The following is a 24,254-nucleotide window of genomic DNA, read 5'->3' as shown; positions in this document are numbered from 1 at the left end:
CTACTGTACTATCAAATACTAGAAATTACTCCCTTTGTTTATCTGTATTTTTGTACCCCTTAGTATAACCTTTCATAAAGCTAAACTGTCCTCTAATTTATCTTTTTTATAAGCTAGATTCTTATGGTGGTAAAATTGTAGCCGTGTGGGTCTCATGTAACCAAACACCAGTCATTCAAATATTTCCAAACAGTTATCCTGCCTTAGACTATTAATGAGAATCATCTCCTACACTTAAATGTTTTCAGTAAGAAATAACAGTATCATAAGATCTTATTAGGAATCAATTTTAAATGAAAAGGCTTCCAGAATGTCCAAGTGATCAGCCCAATATAGAGGAGTCCCCAGTCCCCGGGCCATGGACCGATACTGGTCTGTGGCCTTCTAGGAACCCATCCGCAGGGCAGGAGGTGAGCGGCTGGTGAGTGAACATTACCACCTAAGCTTCACCTCCTGACAGATCAGCGGTGGCATTAGTTTCTCATAGGAGCAGGAGCCCTACTGTGAACTGCACGTGTGAGGGATCCAGCTTGCACACTCCTTACGAGAATCTAATGCTGATGATCTGAGGTGGAACAGTTTAATCCTGAAACCACTGCCCGCCCCCGACTTCCCACCACCACCCCATCTGTGGAAAAACTGTCTTCCAAGGAAACCAGTCCCTAGTGCCAAAAAGGTTGGGGACCGCTGATACAGAGTATCATCTTCTGCCACTTTTATAAGTAAGCCACTATTCAAAAGATTCACTTCAAGCATTCCCCTCTAGGTGAAGCCTCTGCTAACTCTCTGAGGTTGGTCTGTTCACTCCTCTCCTCTGTGCTTCCACCTGTTCATGAAAGCATGTCCCAGACCCCTTCTAAACTTTAGGCACTTTATTGGTTTACCACCTGCTTCCCCCATAGACTGTAAGCTGCTGAAAGGCAAGAACCAAGCCATAAACATTGTGCCACACAGCAGTAGCTTAGCACACACTGGACATTCGACACAGTCTTTTTGAGTGGATACATAAAAGATGTATCAAAAAAACACCAAAAATATGACCTTGAAGCACCACAACACATTCAAATCGTGGCCTCAATCGCTAGTAAGTTTTAAAAAGCCAATTTGCTAGAGAAAACAGAGGCAGAGACCTGGGTTTGAGTCCTGGCTTTTCTATTTACTAATTATGTAACTTTATTTTTGTTTGTTTGCTTTTGAGACAGTCTCGCTCTGTTGCCCAGGCTGGACTACAGTGGTGCGATCTTAGCTTACTGCAACCTCCACTCCCCCGGGGTTCAAGCGAGTCTCATGTCTCAGCCTCCCAAGTAGCTGGGACTACAGATGCCCACCACAAAACCCAGCTAATTTTTCTATTTTTAGCAGAGACAGAGTTTTGCCATTTTGGCCAGGCTGGTCTTCAACTTCTGACCTCAAGTGATCTGCCTGCCTTGGCCTCCCAAAGTGCTGAGATTACAGGTGTGAATCACCACACCCGGCACTAATTATATAACTTTAGGAAAGTTATAACCTCCATAGAAAATCATTTTCCTCACATGCAAACTAAGAATGAAATTTAAGCCTCACAAAGCTGGCTAGTAAGATGAGGGAAGTGAAGCATTTTGTAAACTATAAAGCAATATACTGCTGCTATTATTACTGAAGAAATTTCAAAAATATGTTTTTTTAAAGATTTTCAACCAACATAGTTAATTGTGAATGACATGGAAAACAGAACTAAGTTAAACACCCAACTTGCTAGTCATTCTAATGCCCCAAGTTTAGTATGGGGCAGTATGACAGCTCTGGACTGAGGGCATCCCTAATACTGTCACCGAAGCTTCCCCAAGATCTGAGGAAAGTAGTCCTGTGGATCTGTTTCATCACTACAAAATGGAGATAACCGTAACTGCCTTTTTTTTCCTTTTTTCCGTTTTAATTAATTAATTAATTATTGAGACAGAGTTTTGCTCTTGTTGCCTAGGCTGGAGTGCAATGGCATGATCTCGGCTCACTGTAACCTCTGCTTCCCAGGTTCAAGTGATTCTCCTGCCTCAGCCTCCCAAGTAGCTAGGATTGCAGGCGTGCGCCACCACACCTGGCTAATTTTTGTATTTTTAGTAGAGAGGGGGTTTCGCCATGTTGGCCAGGCTGGTCTCGAACTCCTGACCTCAGGTGATCTGCCTGCCTCGGCCTCCCAAAGTGCTGGGATTACAGGCGTGAGCCACCGCGCCTGGCTTTTAATGATTTTTTAAAGTTTTTTTCTGGTTCTTTTTTGTTTTCAATATTTTTTCTGTTCTTTTTTTAGTTGCCAAACTCATTTTACTGCCAGATTTTTTTTTTTTTTTTTTTGAGACAGGGTCTCGCTCTGTCACCCAGGGTGGAGTGCTGTGGGGTAATCATGGCTCAAAGCAGCCCTGACCTCACAGACTCGAGTTATCCTCCCACCTCAGCCTCCAGAATAGCAGCCTTTTTACTCTGCTGGGTTGTAAAAGGCCCAACTGAGAAACAGGAAGTGAAAATAGCTTGGAAAGTATGATATAGGCTATTATTTTCTTTCACAGTTCTTGGGAAACTCTTACCTTAATATATCCTCCAGCAGAGATAAGCATTTTGCCATCTGGAGAAAAGCAAAGGTCAGTCACCCAGCCTCCATGTGTAGCAGCTCCTTCTTCTGAAAGCGGAGCACACAAGTGAAGAAGCTCACCGTTTGAGACATTCCATATCTACATAAACATGATACACAATTCATTAACAGAGTTATCCAGAAGCTTCTCTAGTTTTAAAACATATATATGTCCATATATATGTATTCTAAAATTATTTTACTAGACTTTTATAAACAATCCTATCACAGATGCTAATATTGCCATTTATTTCCAGTGACATTTAATATATAAGCAGTGCTCCAATTTTTCAAATAAAGGTACATCAGAATAAGAAAAAGAAACAGAGGCATAAATGGTAAGAGAAAATAAAATCATCATTTGCAAATATCTCCCTAGGAAATCCAAGAGAACCAAATGGAAAAACTCATTAGAAAGAGTTCAGGCCAGGCGCAGTGGCTCAAGCCTGTAATCCCAGCACTTTGGGAGGCCGAGATGGGCGGATCACGAGGTCAGGAGATCGAGACCATCCTGGCTAACACGGTGAAACCCCGTCTCACTAAAAAATCTAAAAACCTAGCCAGGCAAGGTGGCGGGCGCCTGTAGTCCCAGCTACTCGGGAGGCTGAGGCAGGAGAATGGCGTGAACCCGGGAGGCGGAGCTTGCAGTGAGCTGAGATCCGGCCACTGCACTCCAGCCTGGGCGACAGAGCGAGACTCCGTCTCAAAAAAAAAAAAAACCCCAAAAAAAAAAAGAGTTCAGTAAGATAGTACACATACATAAAAAAATCAATAACTTTCCTATACTCTGAATAATCAGGGAGAAAAAAATTTTTTTAATGTACCAACAAAAATTTTTTAAATAACACAATTTTAAGACAGACAATTTTTTCCTGCAGTGGTTGAAAAATGAAACACTGTCTCATAACTGGTAAAGGAGCACATTCATCCAAAGATGCGAACTCAGAGCAAAATGAACATTTCCAAAGCAGCCCTGCCACTTCAGCTGACACACATTTATGTGACTGGTAGAGAGAAGGTTGGTTACTTAGTCCTCAAGCAGAAGAATCTTAATTTCCCTAGAAAGCCCATCTGATAACACCTCTATTCCTGCAAACTGTATACTCTTCTAGTCTTCTGCACTATATACCTATTCCTGGAGTTTTAAATCCTCCTTTGTAATGAAAGGGGGGAAAACCCCACCTTCCTCATATATACGGGTTACCAAAGTAGTCATCCCAATGCCCAAACTTTTTCAATCAGCTCCCCAATTCTTCTGACACAACTAAGTCAATTGACTCCTTTTCCATAATTTCTAAGCTTTCAGCATGCAATACTTTCCATATGGTACTATATTTCCACAGACACAGAGAGAACAACATTCTATGCCTCGTAAAAAGATTGTTTTCTAAAAGTCAAAACTATATCTAAAAAAAATAGACTGTTTTCTAAATAAAACTGGCATGGTTTGTATGTATATCTTAAGCACTGCAGAGCAATAAAAACTAGCCTATCATGCAGCCTCTGACTCAATAAGGAGCCCTTCGCTGCCCCCCAGTGACAGAAATGTGAACCTCTGCACGATTTAACAGGCAGGCAGTCCACAGAGGACTGCAACAAACCACACTGCAAATGGCTGTCAAATGGGTATAGTGCTAAAGAGATCTTTTCTTTCCAGAAAACAGCAGGATTTGCAATTCATTTATAATCCAGACCATAATTTACAAAATTATTTTCCTCAAATTCTGCTACCAAAAACAACCTTTGGTTCAAGTCCAAGAATTAAGATGAATCATTCTCAAGCTAATGGCAGAGAATGAACTGCAAATGACTAGAGCACTTGCCTCCTCACATATACAGGGAATGCTTCACTCTAACTCTAAAATGAATCCGTTTCTGCAGTGGAGTGCAGCTGTGAATACAATGTGCACAAGAAATAAAAAGAATGCCTCATCCAACCAGAACTTCAGGACTATGCTTCCCTGGCCCATGAACAAAGGTCCCCACTGTGAAGAGTGCTAGCCCAAGCTACAAGAGGAGCAGTGCTCTCATGTCAGCAAACACCCTACCCTGATTTCTCCATTGTCATCTCCCGTTGCCAGCAGGGTACTGTCCACAGAGAAGGCAGAGCAGCGCACACAGCCGTTGTGGCCCCTCAATTCATGAAGTGGCAAAAGGAGATCAAAACTCCAGATCTGGAAGGCAATTAGGATTGTTTAGCAATGGTACATACACTCAAAATAAGCATCTGCAAACCCTGCCTTGAGTGCTATTCAGCCATAAATTCAATCACATGGACATTCTAATATTTGGCAATTCATAAACTTTCATGAGATGCCCAAGTTCCAGCATGCAATCTTGTTAATTTTTCTGAGATTCCCTTTAATTACTCAAGTTAAATTCAGCTCAAGGATCAATGTCACTCCTTCCTTAGTTTAGACCTACATGGAAGAACACCGAATCAACTAAGAGCAGTCTGTGGAGTGAAGCAGACCTGAATGTGAGTCCTAACTCCACTGTTCACTAGATTCTTGTGACTAGGACAGCTCATATAAGCTTCTATAGCTTCATACTCTGCATCTGTAAAATGAGGACAGTCGTACCTATGCTGTGAAGATTAAATGAGATTATATAGAGTGAAATTACTAGGATGTGACAAGTAATCTTTAAAGATTAGTCACTATACTAGCCTACTTCTTGGCAGCCAAATGCTGGGTTTTTTTTCCTTTCCATATTGTCTCTTGGTTTTGTCAACATTATTTAGCAACCACATACTGAAAACTACCAAGTTCCAAGCACTGTGAGTTAGAACTAGTGGTACAATAAGATAAACTAGCTACAGTCACTATCCTTGAAAAGTTTATAGTTTAGTCATGAAGACAGGCTCACGAACAGTTAGTGAACAGTTGTATGAAGTAAATGTTCTAACAAATGAATAAAATGTACTAGAAACACTGGAGGTAGAACAGCTAACCTTGCTTGAGGGTCAGGAAACGCTTCAAAAGAGCTCCCATCAAATCTAGGTCTAGAAGGATGAGTCATAATGCTTCAAGGTAAAACAGTAGAAGGTTTATCAAACCAAAGTTAGCAGCATGCACAAAAAGATGAAGTTGGAAAGTTGGCTGGCACAGAGGAAACAATATAGCAGAAAAAGACGGTGATGAGCTAAGTAGTTGGCCTAAAAACCGTTAGGTAACAGGTGTTTCAACAAGAGATACAGGCAGTAGTATGGAAGATAACGTGGAAGAGGTGCAGACCAGAGGCAGGATGCCGGGACAGTCCACCAGTGGAGGAGGAGGAAAGCATGCTCTTCAGGGTGGTGACAAGGAGGAGAAGATAACTCTAAGGTGCACTAAAGAGTCATCAACAGAGCACAAAAGACAGGATGGAGTCCCTGACGATTCCAAGGTTTACAGTTTATAAAGACTGGTAGAAGGAGAAAAAAAGGAGAGAAGGGAGTACTTGAGGTCCCCAACCAAGCAGCATCATTCACCAGAATGTGATTTTAGACACAGTCAATTATATTACATTAATTATATTAAAATTGTATTGTCAGTGTATAATTAAATGTAAATCCCTTTCAATGATTTTCATTGCCTACAGTATGCAGTAGAGGTTGCATTTGATTATAGACAAAAAGTAATCCATAAGGATTACTTATGGAAGTCCTCAATGTATTTCATTTCATTCATTTGATACCAACTAAATGCCAACGGGCATCGTCCAAAAGATCACAAAATATGGGACAGACATGTAGACAGCAACTGTTATGTCCTGTTGTGTATATTATTTGGACTCATTATACATAACCACTACCAAAGTTTTATGCATGGTTTCAACTGATTGACCTACCTTTGCAGTCTTGTCAGCAGAGGTAGACGAAAACTTGGTAGCATCATGAGAAATGTCACAAGAAAGTACTGTACCCTGGTGACAGACAAAGTCTTTTTCTATTTTTCCAGTAATAATATTCCATACCTTAAAAAAAAAATTGGAGGTTGACACTTTTAAGAACATTTTATATTAAAAAGCATAATCAGCTACAGACAGATCTATAAAACGAGTTTTAGTACACTGGCTGTTCTGACCCCTTTACTTTAAATGTGACTAACAGTATAAATGCTCATTAAAACACAGCAGATGTAGGTGACTGCAATGAACAGAAAACAAGCATGAGAAAAATAAAAAATTTTTATTGTAAGTAATTAGCCTTCAGTGGCTTTTGGCTGTCTCAATATAATCACTGCAATATGAGAATACATTTTCAAAAACAAATTTATACTTCAAATTACCTTCACTGTTCCATCAAATGACCAAGAAAGCAGTCTTGAATTTTTCAAGAGTCTAAAGTCTTTCACTGTTTCCTGATGGGCTTGTAGAAAGACATATTCCTCCAACTGCCAATTCCATACCTGAATGTGAAAGAAATATGTCTGTTATAATCCTCCCCCGATCCTATCTCATTGGAGGGGTGGACAGAGTGTACATTCTCTTGTCTAAAGTTTTTTACTCACACGGCATTTCAGTAAAACAGAGAAGAATAACAGAGAAGACTATGGTGTCCACATTTTACAGACAGAGAGAGAAGCTGGGGTTAAGTAAATTGACTAGAGGCAAAATAAAATATTTCTCCTCCTAAATAAAATTTGTTTTCTTCAGTTGCTTGGAGAACAGTTAATTATACCAGAAGATAGAAAAAAAAAGAAAAAAAAGAACACACAATATGCCAGTGAGCTCACCATCTGATTAAATTTTCCTGAGAAAATTATCCTAATTACATAGTCACAGATTTCTGAACCTACAAGCTGGGGAAGTCTACAGATCCTGGCTCAACTGAAGCTGGCCTAGGAAGGTCAGTTGATCAAAGCAGCTTCAAACCAGAACACAGAGTTTCCAAGGTTCAAAAGGTTCAAATATCTCAGCTATCCCCCAATACAATCCTCAAAATGACAGAAGTGAGAAGGCATTGTTTTTCACGTGCAGTTCAGGAGGAGCTCCTCAGACATAAGGAAAGGTGTGGGGGGACTGAAATAACATGAGTAACTAGCACAAAATACGCATACAAATGAATCTGAGACACAGAGGTACACAGAACAGAAGTTTATTTTTATGCAATGTCCATGTAAAGGGCATCTCTTAATTACTAAATCAAAGCAACTGTATTTAGAGCTTTATTAATACTTGACTTCAAATTAACTTACTTAACAAATGTTTATTTAGTACCTATATGCAAAGCAAATATGAATCAAACAAGGATCTAGCATAAGAGTTTAGCAAAGAAAATGAGAAATACAAGAAACCCAAAAAAAAATCCTACAATATAAGATACAATGATAGAGATAAAAGTTCTGTGAAAGTCAAAAAAAGTAATTGCTTAGAGAAAATTTGGTGGAGATAACACATTCAAAGTAGGCTTGAGGAATGGGTTGAAAGTATGATTCACAAACTGAGAAGGGTTCTTCAAAGGGAATAAATGTTGGAGTTAAAGTATAGGAGCAGGGAAACGTCAAAAGGGGCCTGCTCATGGTTCCATCCAACTAGAGCATACGAGACGCAGAAGAAACAGAAGAGAAAAAAGGTTGGGAAGGTATCCAAAGAAACAGCCCCATGGGCCTGATGAAGCCAAAATTCTGAGGTATGGGCAAACAGGCCAGCTCCAAAAGAATAAAAAGATAAAGAAAAAGCAGCCACCACTACAGGTATGCATATGAGTAACATTCTGAGTCTAGCTTTTTACTGGCCAATGTTAAACAGCAGAAATATCTTTAATCAGACCTAGGCAAAATCTTAAAAAGAAATGACATCTCTTCTTCCCCTTTTTTTACTTCTTTTACCACCACATTTAGCAGTCGCCCTCCCCACCAAGCCCTGGCTTTCAGATCTCATCTTCTGCCTCAGAATGCTCATTCACAGAAGCAGGATATCAGGAGCATAGGGTCTTGCATGCAAGCAAGAGAACTTTAGAAGACAAACTGGAAGTGAGAGTAATTCTAAAGAGAATGAATTAGTAATTTTCAAATTTTAAGAACCCAGTGAGATATGCTGGGGGAAGGGGGAGAAATGCAGGCTTTTCTGGCTTCCCAAATCAGACCAGAGAGGAAGGGCACCCCATGTGACTAAGCATAAAAGACCTTAGTCCATTTCTACTAGGAACCTCCTGGCTCTCTCCTCCCCATTTCCGGGCTTTACTGAACTGGAGGATCAATGGCTATGCTGAACAGCTCCTCCTAGTTTACAGACACTGCCTGTTCTAGCTTTGCCTGATTCAATGTTCATTTCTAACTTAGTATCTTACTTCTGCCCTCTGCATCAAGAACTCAGACAGCCTTCCTAAGCAGATATAATGAAGAATCTGACAACCACTGAGGGCAGATTAGGAATAGCCTTTGCAGCTTTTGTTACAAAAGGTTTCTGACTAGGCAATGATGATGAGTGGTTTTTTGTTGTTGTTGTTGTTGGACTGAACATACTGTGCTAACTGAATAACCTTAATATCACTAAACTTCCACCACCATTAGTCAAATGTAAAAGTTGAGTCTGGGGATGTCTCTATCATTGACTATGTTTGCAGTGTATATATACTTGTAGAATTTTTTCAGCTATATGAATAAAATTTAAATTGTAGAAATGCTAAGGAAACTTTTCTTTTCTTTTTGAGACAGAGTTTTGCTGTCTCCCAGGCTGGAGTGCAGTGGTGGGATCTCAGCTCACTGCAAGCTCCGCCTCCCGGGTTCACGCCATTCTCCTACCTCAGCCTCCTGAGTAGCTGGGACTACGGGTGCCCACCACCACACCTGGCTAATTTTTTTGTATTTTTTAGTAGAGACGGGGTTTCACCGTGTTAGCCAGGATGGTCTCAATCTCCTGACCTCGTGATCCACCCGCCTCGGCCTCCCAAAGTGCTGGGATTACAGGTGTGAGCCACTGCGCCCGGCCAGAAACGTTTCATACCAGCAAGAACTAACATAGTCTTATATACTGGCTCATGTAAGCATGGGTAATACTTGGCCTTTATTTACCTCAAGGTAAAGGATCAAAAACTACCAAAGTAGACCTCAATTTTCACAATCCTAAGAGCGATAATCAGGTGAGTTGATTCTTCAAATTTTGGCAATAACTTCAGCTTAGCAAAGATTTACAGAACCCTTACTGCATTCCAGGCATTGGGGATACAAAGATGATTAAAACAAACCTCCATATAATCATTTACAAAAACTTTAAAAAACGAAAACAAAACCCAACCAGTCATTTCTTGAAAATATCTGCAGAGTTTTATTCCATTTAAAACACTGTAAATGTAAGAAGTATTCTGAGTAGAACAGAAAAAGAGGAAGAAACACAACTACTTATTTCTATAATATAATATCATATTTCTAAATATAATCTAACTCCTTTTCTAAAAATATTTCTAGAAATTATTCTTCCCACTAGCTGAGAATACCTGAAATCGTCAAGCTGGTCATAAAAACCTTATGAATTTAACTTTTGATAGAAAACTACATAGTATACAATGTCTCAAAAGAACTTCATCAAATGTAGTTTTTAGTTTTACCCATTTCAAAGACATCTGGAGAGGAAGAAAGGTGACTATTACACTGAGTTTTACAGCTAGAACACCAGTGTCATGGGAGCCTATAACAAATAAGTTTCTGCACTGAAGCCAAATTTCATTCGAAACATACTCCTTCCTAGGACTCAGACATAACATTAAAAGATCTTTTCCCAAAACCGTTTTTAACAATATAATTAAATATTGCCACCATAAGCAATATATATACACAAATAAAAGAATATAATAGCTTCCATTGAACATATGCATTATTGAACATATGCATTATCTCCTTCACTTCTAAAGCCCTACTAAAATGGCAAGGTCAAAAGAATGAGAAAGGAGATAACAGCAACAAAATGTGGGAGGCTGGAAAGCAGGAGAATGGTAACTGACTCAGCAAAGTCAAGAAAACAGAATCCTAAAGGCATTAGAAAAAGTCAAAAGCAGCCAGGCACGGTGGCCATGCCTGTAATCCCAGCACTTTGGGAGGCTGAGGCGGGAGGATCACAAGGTCAAGAGATCGAGACCGTCCTGGTCAACATGGTGAAACTCCATCTCCACTAAAAAAATAAAAAAATAAAAAAAATTAGCCGGGCATGGTGGCACATGCCTGTAGTCCCAGCTACTCAGGAGGCTGAGGCAGGGGAATCGCTTGAACCCAGGAGGTGGAGGCTACAGTGAGCCGAGATCGTGCCACTGCACTTCAGCCTGGCAACAGAGCAAGACTGTTTCAAAAAAAAAGTAAAGAAAAGAAAAGAAAAAGTCTAAAGCAACAAAATCGGCATTATGAACTCCCAAAATGCTCAAAAATGGAAGGTACTAAGTATACCCAAAGGAGGAAATGAGGGTGGGGCTAAGAATATAAGTATTAGGAATTAGGAGGCAGAGAATCCTGATAGCCACATGGTGTTCACCAGAAAGTGCAATGGACCAACTAGAGAAGAGTAGCAGACACTGAGTGTGAGGGGGCTGGGTACAGTCTGGAAGGACTGGAGCAATGTGAGCCTTGTGAGCTGATAAAATTAACCAGGACAACCCTACAATGAGGAGAAACCACAGGGAATAGAATCCAAATGGAGTATAACAAGGATAAGGGCAACAAAAGAAAGAGAAGGTCCAAATAACTGTGAGGGAAGGAGATGGAGCAAAGAGATCTCCTAAGAACAAGGCCATTATATATTTGAGATGGGGATTTGCTCTGTTGCCCAGGCTGGAGTACAGTAGCATGATCATAGCTCACTCCAGCCTGGACCTCCTAGGCTCAAGTGATCCTCCAACCTCAGCCTCCTGAGTAGCTGGGATTACAGGCATGCACTACCACACCTGGCTAATTTATTTTATTTTGTAGAGGTGGGGTCTTGCTGTTTTGTGCAGACTGGTCTCTAACTCCTGGCCTCAAGCAATCCTTCCACCTCAGACTCCCAAAGTGTTGGGATTAAAGATGTGAGCCACTGCGCCCAGTAAGGCCATATTTTTAATGCCTCATGAAAACAAGAGAAGGAGCTGCAGACCTGTGAAGCTAGAAATGCTGGACCTCCCCACTCCTCCAAGGAGTTTAGGAAACTTGATTTCATATAAAAAAAAAAAAAAGAAGGCCAGGCACGGTAGCTCACACCTGTAATCCTAGCACTTTGGGAGGCCAAGGTGAGCAGATCACTTGAGATCAGGAGTTCAAGACCAGCCTGGCCAACATGGTGAAACCCTGTCTCTACTAAAAATACAAAAAATTAGCTGTGTGTGGTGTCAGGTGCCTGTAATTCCAGCTACTCAGGAGGCTGAGGCAGAAGAATCACTTGAACCTCGGAGGTGGAGGTTTCAGTGAGCAGAGATTGCACCACTGCACTCCAACCTGGGCAATAAAGCAAGACTGTCTCAAAAAAAAAAGAAAAAAGAAAAGAATTGCTGCTGAATCCCAAAGTTATTATGAGAAAAAAGGGAAGAAAGTAGACAGACAGTGACAGCAAACTAGAAAGAAGAATCTCAGAATTTAAGGGCACCAGCACAACTCAGGGTAGAATTACAATTCTGATAACGAGGGATCAAGGGAAGGTTTACATACTAAATGTTGAGATCCAACATCTATTAATACTTCCTGTTCTCTTCCCCAACTTAGCTCTAAGAACCTGCCAGCCAGGTTTATCCTCCAGGCAAGAGACCAGAAAATTCCTCTCTAGGAATCTGAGGAGACCAAGACAAAAGACCTGAAGATACTCACAATAAAGGTTCCCCTTTCAGATCACCTTTTAGAGAAGATCTCAGTCAACACACAGAGCTTTCAGCCAGTTGTTTAGTATACATCTCTGGTAGCCAATACCACTGAGAGCTAAGGAGGCCTTCAAAATAGGAGGTCAAAACAACCAAACAGAAAAAAGCAACTTGGAGGGAACAGCAACTATGCAGCAAAATAAAAATTTATGGGGAAAAAAATTATATATATAAGCCAGGCACAGTGGCTCATGCCTGTAATTCCAGCACACTGGGAGGCCAAGGTAGGTGGATCACCTGAGATCCAGAGTTTAAGATCAGCCTTACCAACATGATGAAACCCCATCTCTACTAAATATACAAAAATTAGCTGGGTGTGGTGGTGCATGCCTGTAATCCCAGATAATCAGGAGGCTGAGGCAGGAAAATTGCTTGAACCTGGGAGGCGGGGGTTGCGGTGAGCCAAGGTGGCACCATTGCACTCCAGCCTGGGCAAGAAGAGTGAAACTCCATCTCAAAAAACAAAAAAAAAAATTACACATATATGTGTGTGTGTGTGTGCATGTATGTGTGTGTAATTTCTATATATATCATATATATTTATTTACCTGTCTGTGTGTATATCTCCTCAGAGAGATAAAATATTCTATCTACAAAATAAGAATTTAATGCATTAGAAATATAATAGTAGAAATGAAAATCTCAATAAAATGGCTGGAAGGCAAAACTGAGGAAAACTCCCAGAAAACAGAGCACAGTAGGCCAGGTGCAGGGGCTCACGCCTGTAATCCCAGCACTTTGGGACGCCGAGGCGGGAGGATCATGAGGTCAGGAGTTCGAGACCAGCCTGGCCAGCATGGTGAAATCTCACCTCTACTAAAAAAATACAAAAAAAATAGCCTAGCATAGTGGCATGCGCCTGTAATCCCAGCTACTCAGGACGCTGAGGCAAGAGAACTGCTTGAACCCAGGAGGCAGAGGTTGCAGTGAGCCAAGATCACACCACTGCACTCCAGCCTGGGCAACAGAGTGAGACTCCATCTCAAAAAAAAAAAAAAAAAAAGAATAGAAAAGAAAAGAAAAGAAAGCACAGTATAAAAAGATGAAATGTGGAAAAAGAAAACTAGATTATCGGTCCAGGAGATCTAACATCTGAATAATGGTTGTTACAAAAAGAAAAAGCAAACTGGAACAAAAAGGAAAGAATCAAAGAAATAATCCAACTTCCATGAATTGAAAAACATAGGTTTCCAAATTGAGAAGGAAGACTGAATGTCCAAAACAATTAATAAAAACTAACAGCACAGTATATCATCAGGAAATTTCAAAATTCTGGGGACAAAATGAATACCCTAAAATCTTCCAGAGAGAAAGATTAGGCAGCAAAATGGCTTCAGACTTTTCAACATGAACTTTGGAACTTGGAAGAAAATGGAGCAATGTCTTCAAAGTTTTAGTGTAAAATAATCTCCAACTACACCCAAAGGTCAAATTTTCCTACACTGCATTAAGACAAAAAACGCATTCACAGTACCCTTAGTACACAGTGATCATAATAACAGGAAGGATCTAAACAAAATTTCGTCATAATTGGGATAAATGGATTGATAAATGAGTGTCTGTGAACGGGTGCATGCACATAAGCTGAAGGCAGGACAGGTGGGAGAAGGAAAAAAGCGACATCTTCCTGTAGGGAATTCGGTAGGTAACTTCTCAAATGGTAAAATCAAGAAGAGCACTATAAGCATGCCATACAGAGGCATGAAGGTAATATCAAAAGAAACATCTAAAAGCTAAAAGTGGTGCCTCTGGAGAATGAGAAATGGGGGAAAGGGTCTATTTTACATAATAAATCTTGTAAAACTATTTGAATTTTAAAACAATGTGCTTTGGGACTTTAATAATCAAATAAATTTTAAAAGAATATATAGTAAGCTTAGGCCTCCATATCCACAATTCTTTATTATGTCAAACTATTCTCTTTTCACAGAATTTCATTCCTGTAATAAACATCTTGTTCTTAAAAGGAAAGAATGAAATGATTTCCATTGGATTTTACTACTGTAAAGAAAAATAAAGAGAAATTACATAAATGTGGCAAAAAGTATACTTACTGATACAAATCCAAATACCAAGGCAGGCAAGAAAATGTAAACAAACCCTTCATTTTCAAAATAAACACCCTTCCAACAGAGGGTTCTAAGACAAACTGTCTGTCTCACCCACAGAAAAATATGAAACACCAATCATCTAAGCCCATGTGCATAATCTGAATGTATGCCCAAAGCAATGTGCTTAAAATATACATCAGATTTTAGACATAATCATAGTGTTCATTTTAGAATCAGCATTAAATATGTTAAGAGTTCAACCTCCCTCTCACCTGAATTGCAGAATCATCAGAACTTGAAATAAGTGTCTTCTCATCGGCTGTGAACTGGATGTGCCATACAGTTTTCTTGTGCCGAATCCTGGACTGGAAGATTCTATTGTTTACAAGTTCTAAAATCTTCAAAGCAGAAAAACACAGAAAATTAATCTGAAGAATCTAAGCAACACATAGGCATTACACCCCAAAGATATTAAACTTAAATTAGACTAGAGGGTACAGAATTTCCATCTGGTGCTTTCACCCTAATTAAAAACAAATGAATGTCACATATATATGCACACATGTATGCATACATGCCAACATATTACACCCTAAAATAAAACACTCACTGCAATCATCAGAGAGCAGTAGGAACCAGTGGGTCCTTCTGATTACTCAACTCCCCACTTCATCAAACAAGTGGCTGTCTAGGCTCGCCCTCCAAAAAAAAAGACATTTAAGATGGATATGAGAGAAGAAAGTAAGTCCTGGATGGCAAATTCTTCATAAAACAACACAAACAAGGGAAGATAAAAGATGATGAGGGAGACAGGTAAAGGAAAAGAGGATACGCGAAGGCTGGTGGGCAGTGCAATGAGAATACTTAAGAGGGCCAAAGACTAATAATACTCCAAATAAAAGTAGTATCAAATTCAAAAGATAATAACTATGTCAAAAAAAAAAAAAAGGCTTTCAAATGAACTCATACCAAAAAAATAACAAAAAGAGAGGAAATATGTTTCATGGACCAAATTAAAATGTACTCAAGAAAGCCTAAGGAAAATACAGATGATGCTAAAGCAGGAGATTCCAGAAACTCAAACCTAACCCACATGTCTGGAAGAAAAGTCCCTTGAAAACAAAGGGGAATTGTGTGAATGAGAACCTTCCTAAATAAGCAGGATGAATGATCTCACAAACCCTATAAGGCAAGGGCAGAATAGCATAAGAGTTGAGCACATAACCTCAGAGATCTGGGTTTGAATCCTAGCTCTGCCACTTATTGATTTTATGAAAATTGTGGAAATAAGAGTTGAGACAACTTTACAACAAGAATAACACCACCGAACATCCAGGATGTTATAATTCAACGAAAAAACCCCATCATCTCAGCCCAAAATCTCCTTAAGCTGATAAGCAACTTCAGCAAAGTCTCAGGATACAAAATCAATGAGAAAAAAATCACAAGCATTCTTATACACCAATAACAGACAAACCGAGAGCCAAATCATGAGTGAACTCCCATTCACAACTGCTTCAAAGAGAATAAAATACCTAGAAATCCAACTTACAAGGGATGTGAAGGACCTCTTCAAGGAGAACTACAAACCACTGCTCAACAAAATAAAAGAGGACACAAACAAATGAACATTCCATGCTCATGGATAGGAAGAATCAATATCGTGAAAATGGCCATACTGCCCAAGGTAATTTACAGATTCAATGCCATCCCCATCAAGCTACCAATGACTTTCTTCACAGAATTGGAAAAAACTACTTTAAAGTTCATATGAAACCAAAAAAGAGCCCGCATTGCCAAGACAATCCTAAGCCAAAAGAACAAAGCTGGAGGCATCACGCTACCTGACTTCAAACTGTACTACAAGGCTACAGTGACCAAAACGGCATGGTACTGGTACCAAAACAGAGATATAGACCAATGGAACAGAACAGAGCCCTCAGAAATAATACCACACATCTACAACCATCTGATCTTTGACAAACCTGACAAAAACAAGCAATAGGGAAAGGTTTCCCTATTTAATAAATGGTGCTGGGGAAACTGGCTAGCCATATGTAGAAAGCTGAAACTGGATCCCTTCCTTACACCTTATACAAAAATTAATTCAAGATGGAATAAGGACTTAAATGCTAGACCTAAAACCATAAAAACCCTAGAAGAAAACCTAGGCAATACCATTCGGGACATAGGCATGGGCAAGGACTTCATGTCTAAAACACCAAACGCAATGGCAACAAAAGCCAAAATTGACAAATGGGATCTAATTAAACTAAACAGCTTCGGCACAGCAAAAGAAACTACCATCAGAGTGAACAGGCAAACTACAGAATGGGAAAAAATTTTTGCAATCTACCCATCTGACAAAGGGCTAATATCCAGAGTCTACAAAGAACTTCAACTTACAAGAAATAATCCCATCAAAAAGTGGGTGAAGGATATGAACAGACACTTCTCAAAAGAAGACATTTATGCAACCAACAGACACATGAAAAAATGCTCGTCATCACTGGCCATCAGAGAAATGCAAATCAAAACCGCAGTGAGATACCGTCTCACACCAGTTAGAAGGATGACCATTAAAAAGTCAGGAAACAGCAGGTGCTGGAGAGGATGTGGAGAAATAGGAACACTTTTACACTGTTGGTGGGACTGTAAACTAGTTCAACCATTGTGGAAAACAGTGTGGCAATTCCTCAAGGATCTAGAACTAGAAATACCATATGACCCAGCCATCCTATTACTGGGAATATACCCAAAGGATTATAAATCATGCTGCTATAAAGACACATGCACACATATGTTTATTGCAGCACTATTCACAATAGCAAAGACTTGGAATCAACCCAAATGTCCATCAATGATAGACTGGATTAAGAAAACGTGGCACAGGCCGGGCGCGGTGGCTCAAGCCTGTAATCCCAGCACTTTGGGAGGCCGAGGCGGGTGGATCACGAGGTCAGGAGATCGAGACTATCCTGGCTAACATGGTGAAACCCCGTCTCTACTAAAAATACAAAAAACTAGCCGGGCGTGGTGGCGGGCGCCTGTAGTCCCAGCTACTTGGGAGGCTGAGGCGGGAGAATGGCGTGAACCCGGGAGGCGGAGCTTGCAGTGAGCCGAGATCACGCCTCTGCACTCCAGCCTGGGAGACACAGCGAGACTCCATCTCAAAAAAAAAAAAAATGGCCGGGCGCGGTGGCTCAAGCCTGTAATCCCAGCACTTTGGGAGGCCGAGACAGGCGGATCATGAGGTCAGGAGATCGAGACCATCCTGGCTAATGCGGTGAAACCCCGTCTCTTCTAAAAAAATACAAAAAACTAGCCGGGCGAAGTGGCGGGTGCCTGTAGTCCCAGCTACTCAGGAGGCTGAGGCAGGAGAATGGCGTGAACCCGAGAGGAGGAGCTTGCAGTGAGCTGAGATCCGGCCACTGCACTCCAGCCTGGGTGACAGAGCAAGACTCCGTCTCAAAAAAAAAAAAAAGAAAAAAAAAAGAAAATGTGGCACATATACACCATGGAATACTATGCAGCCATAAAAAAGGATAAGTTCATGTCCTTTGTAGGGACATGGATGAAGCTGGAAACCATCATTCTCAGCAAACTATCAGAAGGAGAAAAAACCAAACACCGCATGTTCTCACTCATAGGTGGGAATTGAACAATGAGATCACTTGGACACAGGAAGAGGAACATCACACACCGGGGCCTGTTGTGGGGTGGGGGGAGTGGGGAGGGATAGCATTAGGAGATATACCTAATGTAAATGACGAGTTAATGGGTGCAGCACACCAACATGACACATATATACATATGTAACAAACCTGCACGTTGTGCACATGTACCCTAGAAATTAAAGTATAATAAAAAAAAAATTCAATGAGAGCATCTGGCACAGTAAACAGTTAATAAATGGTAGTTGCTATTATTTGATGATATGGGGCTACACCATACAAAACTGCCACTTTATAGGTAAATACTGGTAATTTCACATGGTTCATTATTATTTATATTATTTGATGACTTTGAGGTAACTAACGATGTGAATGAAGCACATATGTGTGTTTCTTTTTAAACTATCTAAAAGACTTATTTTAAGATAGATGGTAAAAATGAAAAGAATGTGGTACTGACTTGACATCAAGGTTAAGATAAAAGGGAAACTAAGGACTCTTTAAGAATAAATAATAATACACAACAGTTTGAGAGATAAGCCTGAGACGGAAGTCTAAGGTTCACCTATAAATATACAATTATCCCTTGCTTAAGAAATACATATCCATGATGTATTTTCTCAGAATAGTACACATCTTAACAAATGATAAATAAATTTTTCACAATAATAAGGAGAAGACAAAGCCTGAATTCTCAATCCATGACACAAGGGTCATGGCAAATATATAAGAGTATAGAAATCACTGTCTAAAAGCTTCCTTCTTCACTTTGTGTCTAAACATATAGTCTCTTCTCTGTGGGGCAATATGGACTAGAGAATATTTGTGTAATTCCTTAAGAAAATGAATCCAAAGTAAAATACTGTGGCCAGTGCCATAAGTAATTGGTTAAAAAATAATTCCCAGATGCCTGGTGAGAAAAAGTGAAAGAAGGAACCAATGTTTTTGGTATAAAACATTAAAATATAATGGTTTTTAAAACCGTTATAAAGCTAGAGAAAATGTGCTTTTGTGAATTTCACTTGTGATAAAGACAATATTTTTACCCAAAATGCCTTTTATTATACTACATTTTTTGCCTTGCAACATGTTTCTATTTTTACTTATTTGGTCTTGTTAGATAAATTAAGGATTTCAGGTGGTGAACTGAGGTACTTCTGCCACCAAAAGTAGAACAGCAAGGATTGGTGGAGCAGGCAAGCACAGGCAGCCCTGCACCAATATTCCCCATGAGCCTTATCAGTACCAAAATGGAAACAACTTATACCCCATATGGCTGGGCTTCTAAGAAGAGGAGAAAAAAGTGCTCTTTGCATAGTTAGCGAAATCTTGATAGATAGTGGTTGATATATGTGGAGAACAGCCACACAACTAAGTAAAGAATAAGGAACATAAAAAGACAAAAAGCATGAGAAACAGTAATAAAGGAAATCTGAAAAATATACAGCCAACTGGATAAGATGATTTTTAGTTTAACAGAACGATGACTAATAGATCACAGAAAGATTTATTTAGTATAAAAGTGTATAATAGGCTGGGTGTGATAGCTCACGCCTATAATCCCAGCACTCTGGGAGGCCAAGATGGGCAGATCACTTGAGCCCAAGCGTTTAAGGCCAGCCTGGGCAACAATGGTGAAACCTCCATCTCTACAAAAACAGAAAAAGTAGCTGTGTGTAGTGGTGCATATCTGAAGTCCCAGTTACTCAGGAGGCCGTGGTGGGAGGATTCCTTGAGCCCAGGAGGCGAAGGTTGCAGTGAGTCAAGATTGGGCCACTGCACTCCAGGCTGGGCAACAAGGTGAGATCCTATCTCAAAAAAAAAAGTACACAATAGCCAGGCACAGTGGCTCCCATGCCCATAATCCCAACACTTTGGGAGGCTGAGGCAGGACAATCGCTTAAACCCAGGAATTTGAGACCAGCCTGGACAATATAGGGGATCCCATCTCTACAAAAAGTAAAAAAATTATTCAGGCATGGTGATACACACCTGTAGTCCCAGCTACTCAGGAGGCTTAAGTGGGAGAATCACTTCTGGTCAAGCTGCAGTCAGCTGTGATCATGTCACTGCACTCAGCATGGGTGACACAGCAAGACCCCATTTCAAAAATAAAAATAAATAAAAATAGAAGTGCACAATGCCAGACATATAATTAGTTTTAATTAACTAATTCTGTACAGAAAGATTCTGAAGACTAGCACTGAATACCTCAATGGTTCCATTTTCGTCTCCAAATGCAATGTACTGAAGATGTGGACTTAAGCAACAGCAGCTAACTTGAGCTTCAGTCAGATAATCAATCTGACCTGTTTTTCCATTAATGAGCTAATGAAAAATGAGGCAAAATCAGTTATTAGGCTGTAAGAGCAGATTTTGTTCTTTAGAACAGAGGCTTCAATTGAAAAATAAATAAATAAAACACAGAAAATAACCAACAAGAGTTCTCAGGGGAACAACAAAGCCATATCCTAGTCTCAGCAGCTGCATTTAGCACTTCACACTTTCATTTCATTACACTTTGGTGGTTCAAATACATTTTCATAAAATAAAACGAGCATTACAAGGTTTAAAAAGCAGCTGCTGTGCCCGCCACCTGAGACACATCTGTCTGATTTGTAATCCCACAGCCAGCTCCACACCCTGTTTTCCATTTCTTCACAAAGCCCACTTTTAATAGGGCTATCGTTTGTTAAAATATACTTTTCTGCTACATTTCAAAGCTGTTGGTCAAACAAGACTGAGACAGACATAAAAAGACAAATTAAAACGGGGCTGATATCCTACAAATCACTCACAAAACAGTGTAAATTAAGATTCTTTCTCTTGGAGCGGGGGCAGTGAGGACAATGGAGAAGAACTCATAAGCATAATTTGCGTAGCTGAATTTACAATGCTTAAACAAAGATTACCTAATTTCATAATCTGTACCAATGCTTAAATCCCATGAATTATGATGCTTTATCACTCATTTAAAACATGTGACCTGGGAAAATATCTCTGAAGCTTAAATCAATTGTCAGATACCTCTCTCTAACTTAGTGTCATAAACTAAAACTCTTGAATTATTTTTCAACATGAAATAAGCAGTCATCTTTGTTTCTGGTACAAAGATTACAGTCAATCAATCACAGGTAGCTTTTCCTTAACATTATTTTACCTAGCATGTTTTTATCTACTAGACATTCAAAATGAAAATTGAACTACGAAGAACTGAACATCTTCCTTCTCTCAAAAATTAATTTCAAGAGCTCTCTAAGTAGAAACTAAAAAATGTTCTATTCACTTAAATGAAACTATTAAGTTTATCCTCTAAACTCTCCCACAACCACTGTCATAGAATGATATCTTTATAGACAGATGACTTTTTAAGTCTCACAGTTACAACAGTCATTAAAGAAAGGTTGCACAAATTTAATAAAGGAAATACAAGCATGAGGACACTAAATTTGACAAAAAAACTGGAGTGGAAATATCCCAAGTGGAAGAATCAGCTTTCTAAAAAACAGTTAATGAGAAATTCACATTGAATTCCACATCCCAATTCACCCCAGAAGTACTGTGTATTAGGAGCTCCTAATCAGCATATTGAGGACAATAGTAAAACTTGTAAAATCAAAGCAAGCCATATTCAGCGGTGACTTACAGCTTGATTTTGACACCCACAGTAAACAAGAAGTTACCACATGCCAAGCGATTTACTCCCAGTATCTACTCCTGAATTTGGATTCTACTTTGACCCTGTAACTAGCTCAGAGACTGTAAGATGAAAAGGACCTTAAAAACTGAGGCTCAAAGTGGTAGCACATGCCTGTAGTCCCAGCTACTCGGGAGACTGAGGCATGAGAATCTCTTGAACCCAGGAGGTGGAGGTTGCAGTGAGCCAAGATCATGCCACTGCACCCCAGCCTAGGCAACAGAGAGAGACTATCTCAAAAGAAAAACAAAAGCAAGAAAATTAGCCCTCACTATGAAAGGGTTTCTGTCCTTCTCAATCTTATATCTCAGGGAATCCTCAGGGCAAGGGAGAATGTCCCACCAGTTCACATTAAAGCCATGCCACCTCCTGCCCTTCTTATCTGGCTGCTTGCTCTTACCACCTCTCTTAGCCACAAGTCACAGTCACATGCTGTCAGCTCCACATGCTGACACCTTCAATGGTCCATACTCTGCTGTTCTACTTGGGCTGACCAATATATAGATAGCCTCTTGTGTTTGATCTTCCATGAGGCACCTGCTTTCTCTCGCTGCCACTATCTACACTATCACCACTTCCAGGACATCTCTGTCAATGCAATGACACCTTATTTAGCCACCAGCACAGTGGTGCCAACCTGCTCTTGAACTCCAGTGCTCCTTAGGGCATCTGCTCTTACGGCATCTGTTACCACCACTCTGAGCTCCTGGAATGGTATATTCCTCTGCCAATGGATCTTTGGGACTCTTTCTCTTCAGCCAGTTGAGAAATGCCTTCCTCTCATGTGTCCCACTCTTTGTTGGGGGGTACAGGGAGAACAGGCTAGAGTAGTGCTGTTTGGATCCCTAAGCAACACAGTTCTTTCAATTTTACTACACAACCCTTTCCTCCTTAGGGGCAAAAATAAGCATTCAATAAATATCTACTTAACAAAGGTGTGTGTAAATGAATGAACAGGCGTACTTCAGTATGTAAAGCCCAGGTCCTTTCACCTCAGTTCCAATCACTCAGACTCCTTCCTCATCTAAAGTGACTTCTGTTCTTTCAAAGACCCTGGAATCCTTCCCTTTTAAAAATGCTTCTATATGCTCATCCCCCTTGCACACATGTCTGAATCACTCTTGTAGACAACATGAGTTTGTCCTCATGGTATTCTTAGACTCCACGCAAATCAAAGAATGTGATCATAGATACCAACAGAAGAGCAGTGAGATGAGGAATTATCTAATTTAATTCTAAATATAAGCATATCTGAGCCTCAGCTCGAGACCTACATATATTTATTTAACCAATGTCTACTGGACAACTGTTAGATATAAAATAATTATGTTTAATCCCAGGTCCAAAAACAAGAAAAACTGAATAGAAAATTCAACCAAAACAATTTTCCAATTGTTTTCTAAAAATACTCACTTGCAGACGTCTTATATGGTCAACTGCAAGGACCATCACTTCATTTTCTTGAAACACAACATCTACTTCTTGCTTTAACATTATAGCAGAGTTCTTACATACTTTCTTTGTCTCCCAGAGCTGAGTAAGAGATAAAGAAATTATCATTCCATCTCTGAAATAACATGTCTTCATCTTAAAGTAAGAGACAAACTATGTTTCACATAAAATACCTATGATGCTAGAAAGGTTTCAATATTAGATTATGATCCAAAAATAAATATTTATTAACACAATCTATAGTAAGATGCAGTTAGTATTAAGAGTTATGGGCTCCAGAGTCAAAATTCCTCAGTATGAATTCTAGTTCTACCTAAAGTTGTAACTTCAGGCAGGTTGCTTAACCCAGTGTTACTCAAAGATAAGGACCTCCTGCTAGTTCTCAAACTGTTTGATACCAATCCACAAGATAAGAAGTTTGGGCCAGACACAGTGGCTCACACCTGTAATCCCAGCACTTTGGGAGGCCAAGGCGGGTGGATCACCTGAGGTCAGGAGTTCGAGACCAGTCTGACTAACATGGTGAAATCCCGTTTCTACTAAAAATACAAAACTTGGCCAGGTGTGGTGGTGTGCACCTGTAGTCCCAGCTACTCAGGAGGCTGAGACAGGAGAATTGCTTGAACCTGGGAGGCAGAGGTTGCAGTGAGCCAAGATCGTGCCACTGCACTCCAGCCTGGGTGACAGAGTGAGACTCCATGACAAAAAAAAAAAAAGAAGTTTGCACCAGAATGTAAATCAACTACATCACTAAACACACTGTAACTGTGCCTAGTGATGCAGCTTATTTCATTTCAAGAAGACTTTCTTGATGAAGAAAGCAGCGTGTTGATTTATATTCTGGCTCAAGCTCACTGAGACTGGCATGTTAAGTACCACTGACTTTTCTCAGTCCTTCTGTGCCTGTTTTCTTATCTGCAAAAGGGACTATTGTGAGAATTAGTAAATTCATATGTATATATATATAGTACTTTGCATAACA

The 24,254-nt window shown here is 39.9% G+C and overlaps 1 protein-coding gene across 2 annotated transcripts in view; it reads right to left on the bottom strand.

Moving 5' to 3' along the window:
- Nucleotides 1-24,254, bottom strand: part of APAF1 (apoptotic peptidase activating factor 1) — an 89,311-nt gene that overhangs the window by 5,492 nt on the left and 59,565 nt on the right. The window contains exons 20-26 of one of the 2 annotated variants that reach the window (XM_005571970.5): nucleotides 23,234-23,353; nucleotides 20,335-20,451; nucleotides 14,722-14,847; nucleotides 6,874-6,993; nucleotides 6,434-6,559; nucleotides 4,651-4,776; nucleotides 2,559-2,702 (exon numbers count right to left, since the gene is read on the bottom strand). In XM_005571970.5, coding sequence (XP_005572027.3) covers nucleotides 2,559-2,702; nucleotides 4,651-4,776; nucleotides 6,434-6,559; nucleotides 6,874-6,993; nucleotides 14,722-14,847; nucleotides 20,335-20,451; nucleotides 23,234-23,353 — 879 coding nt within the window. Of the gene's footprint in view, nucleotides 1-2,558; nucleotides 2,703-4,650; nucleotides 4,777-6,433; nucleotides 6,560-6,873; nucleotides 6,994-14,721; nucleotides 14,848-20,334; nucleotides 20,452-23,233; nucleotides 23,354-24,254 lie in introns of those variants that run through there. The other variant, XR_012420523.1, reaches the window with a different exon arrangement.

This window comes from Macaca fascicularis, chromosome 11 (genome assembly GCF_037993035.2).
Source record: "Macaca fascicularis isolate 582-1 chromosome 11, T2T-MFA8v1.1".
NCBI classification, from domain to species: Eukaryota; Metazoa; Chordata; class Mammalia; order Primates; family Cercopithecidae; genus Macaca; species Macaca fascicularis.
The sequence above is the reverse complement of the archived record's forward strand: the minus strand, read 5'-3'. Positions and strand labels throughout refer to the sequence as shown.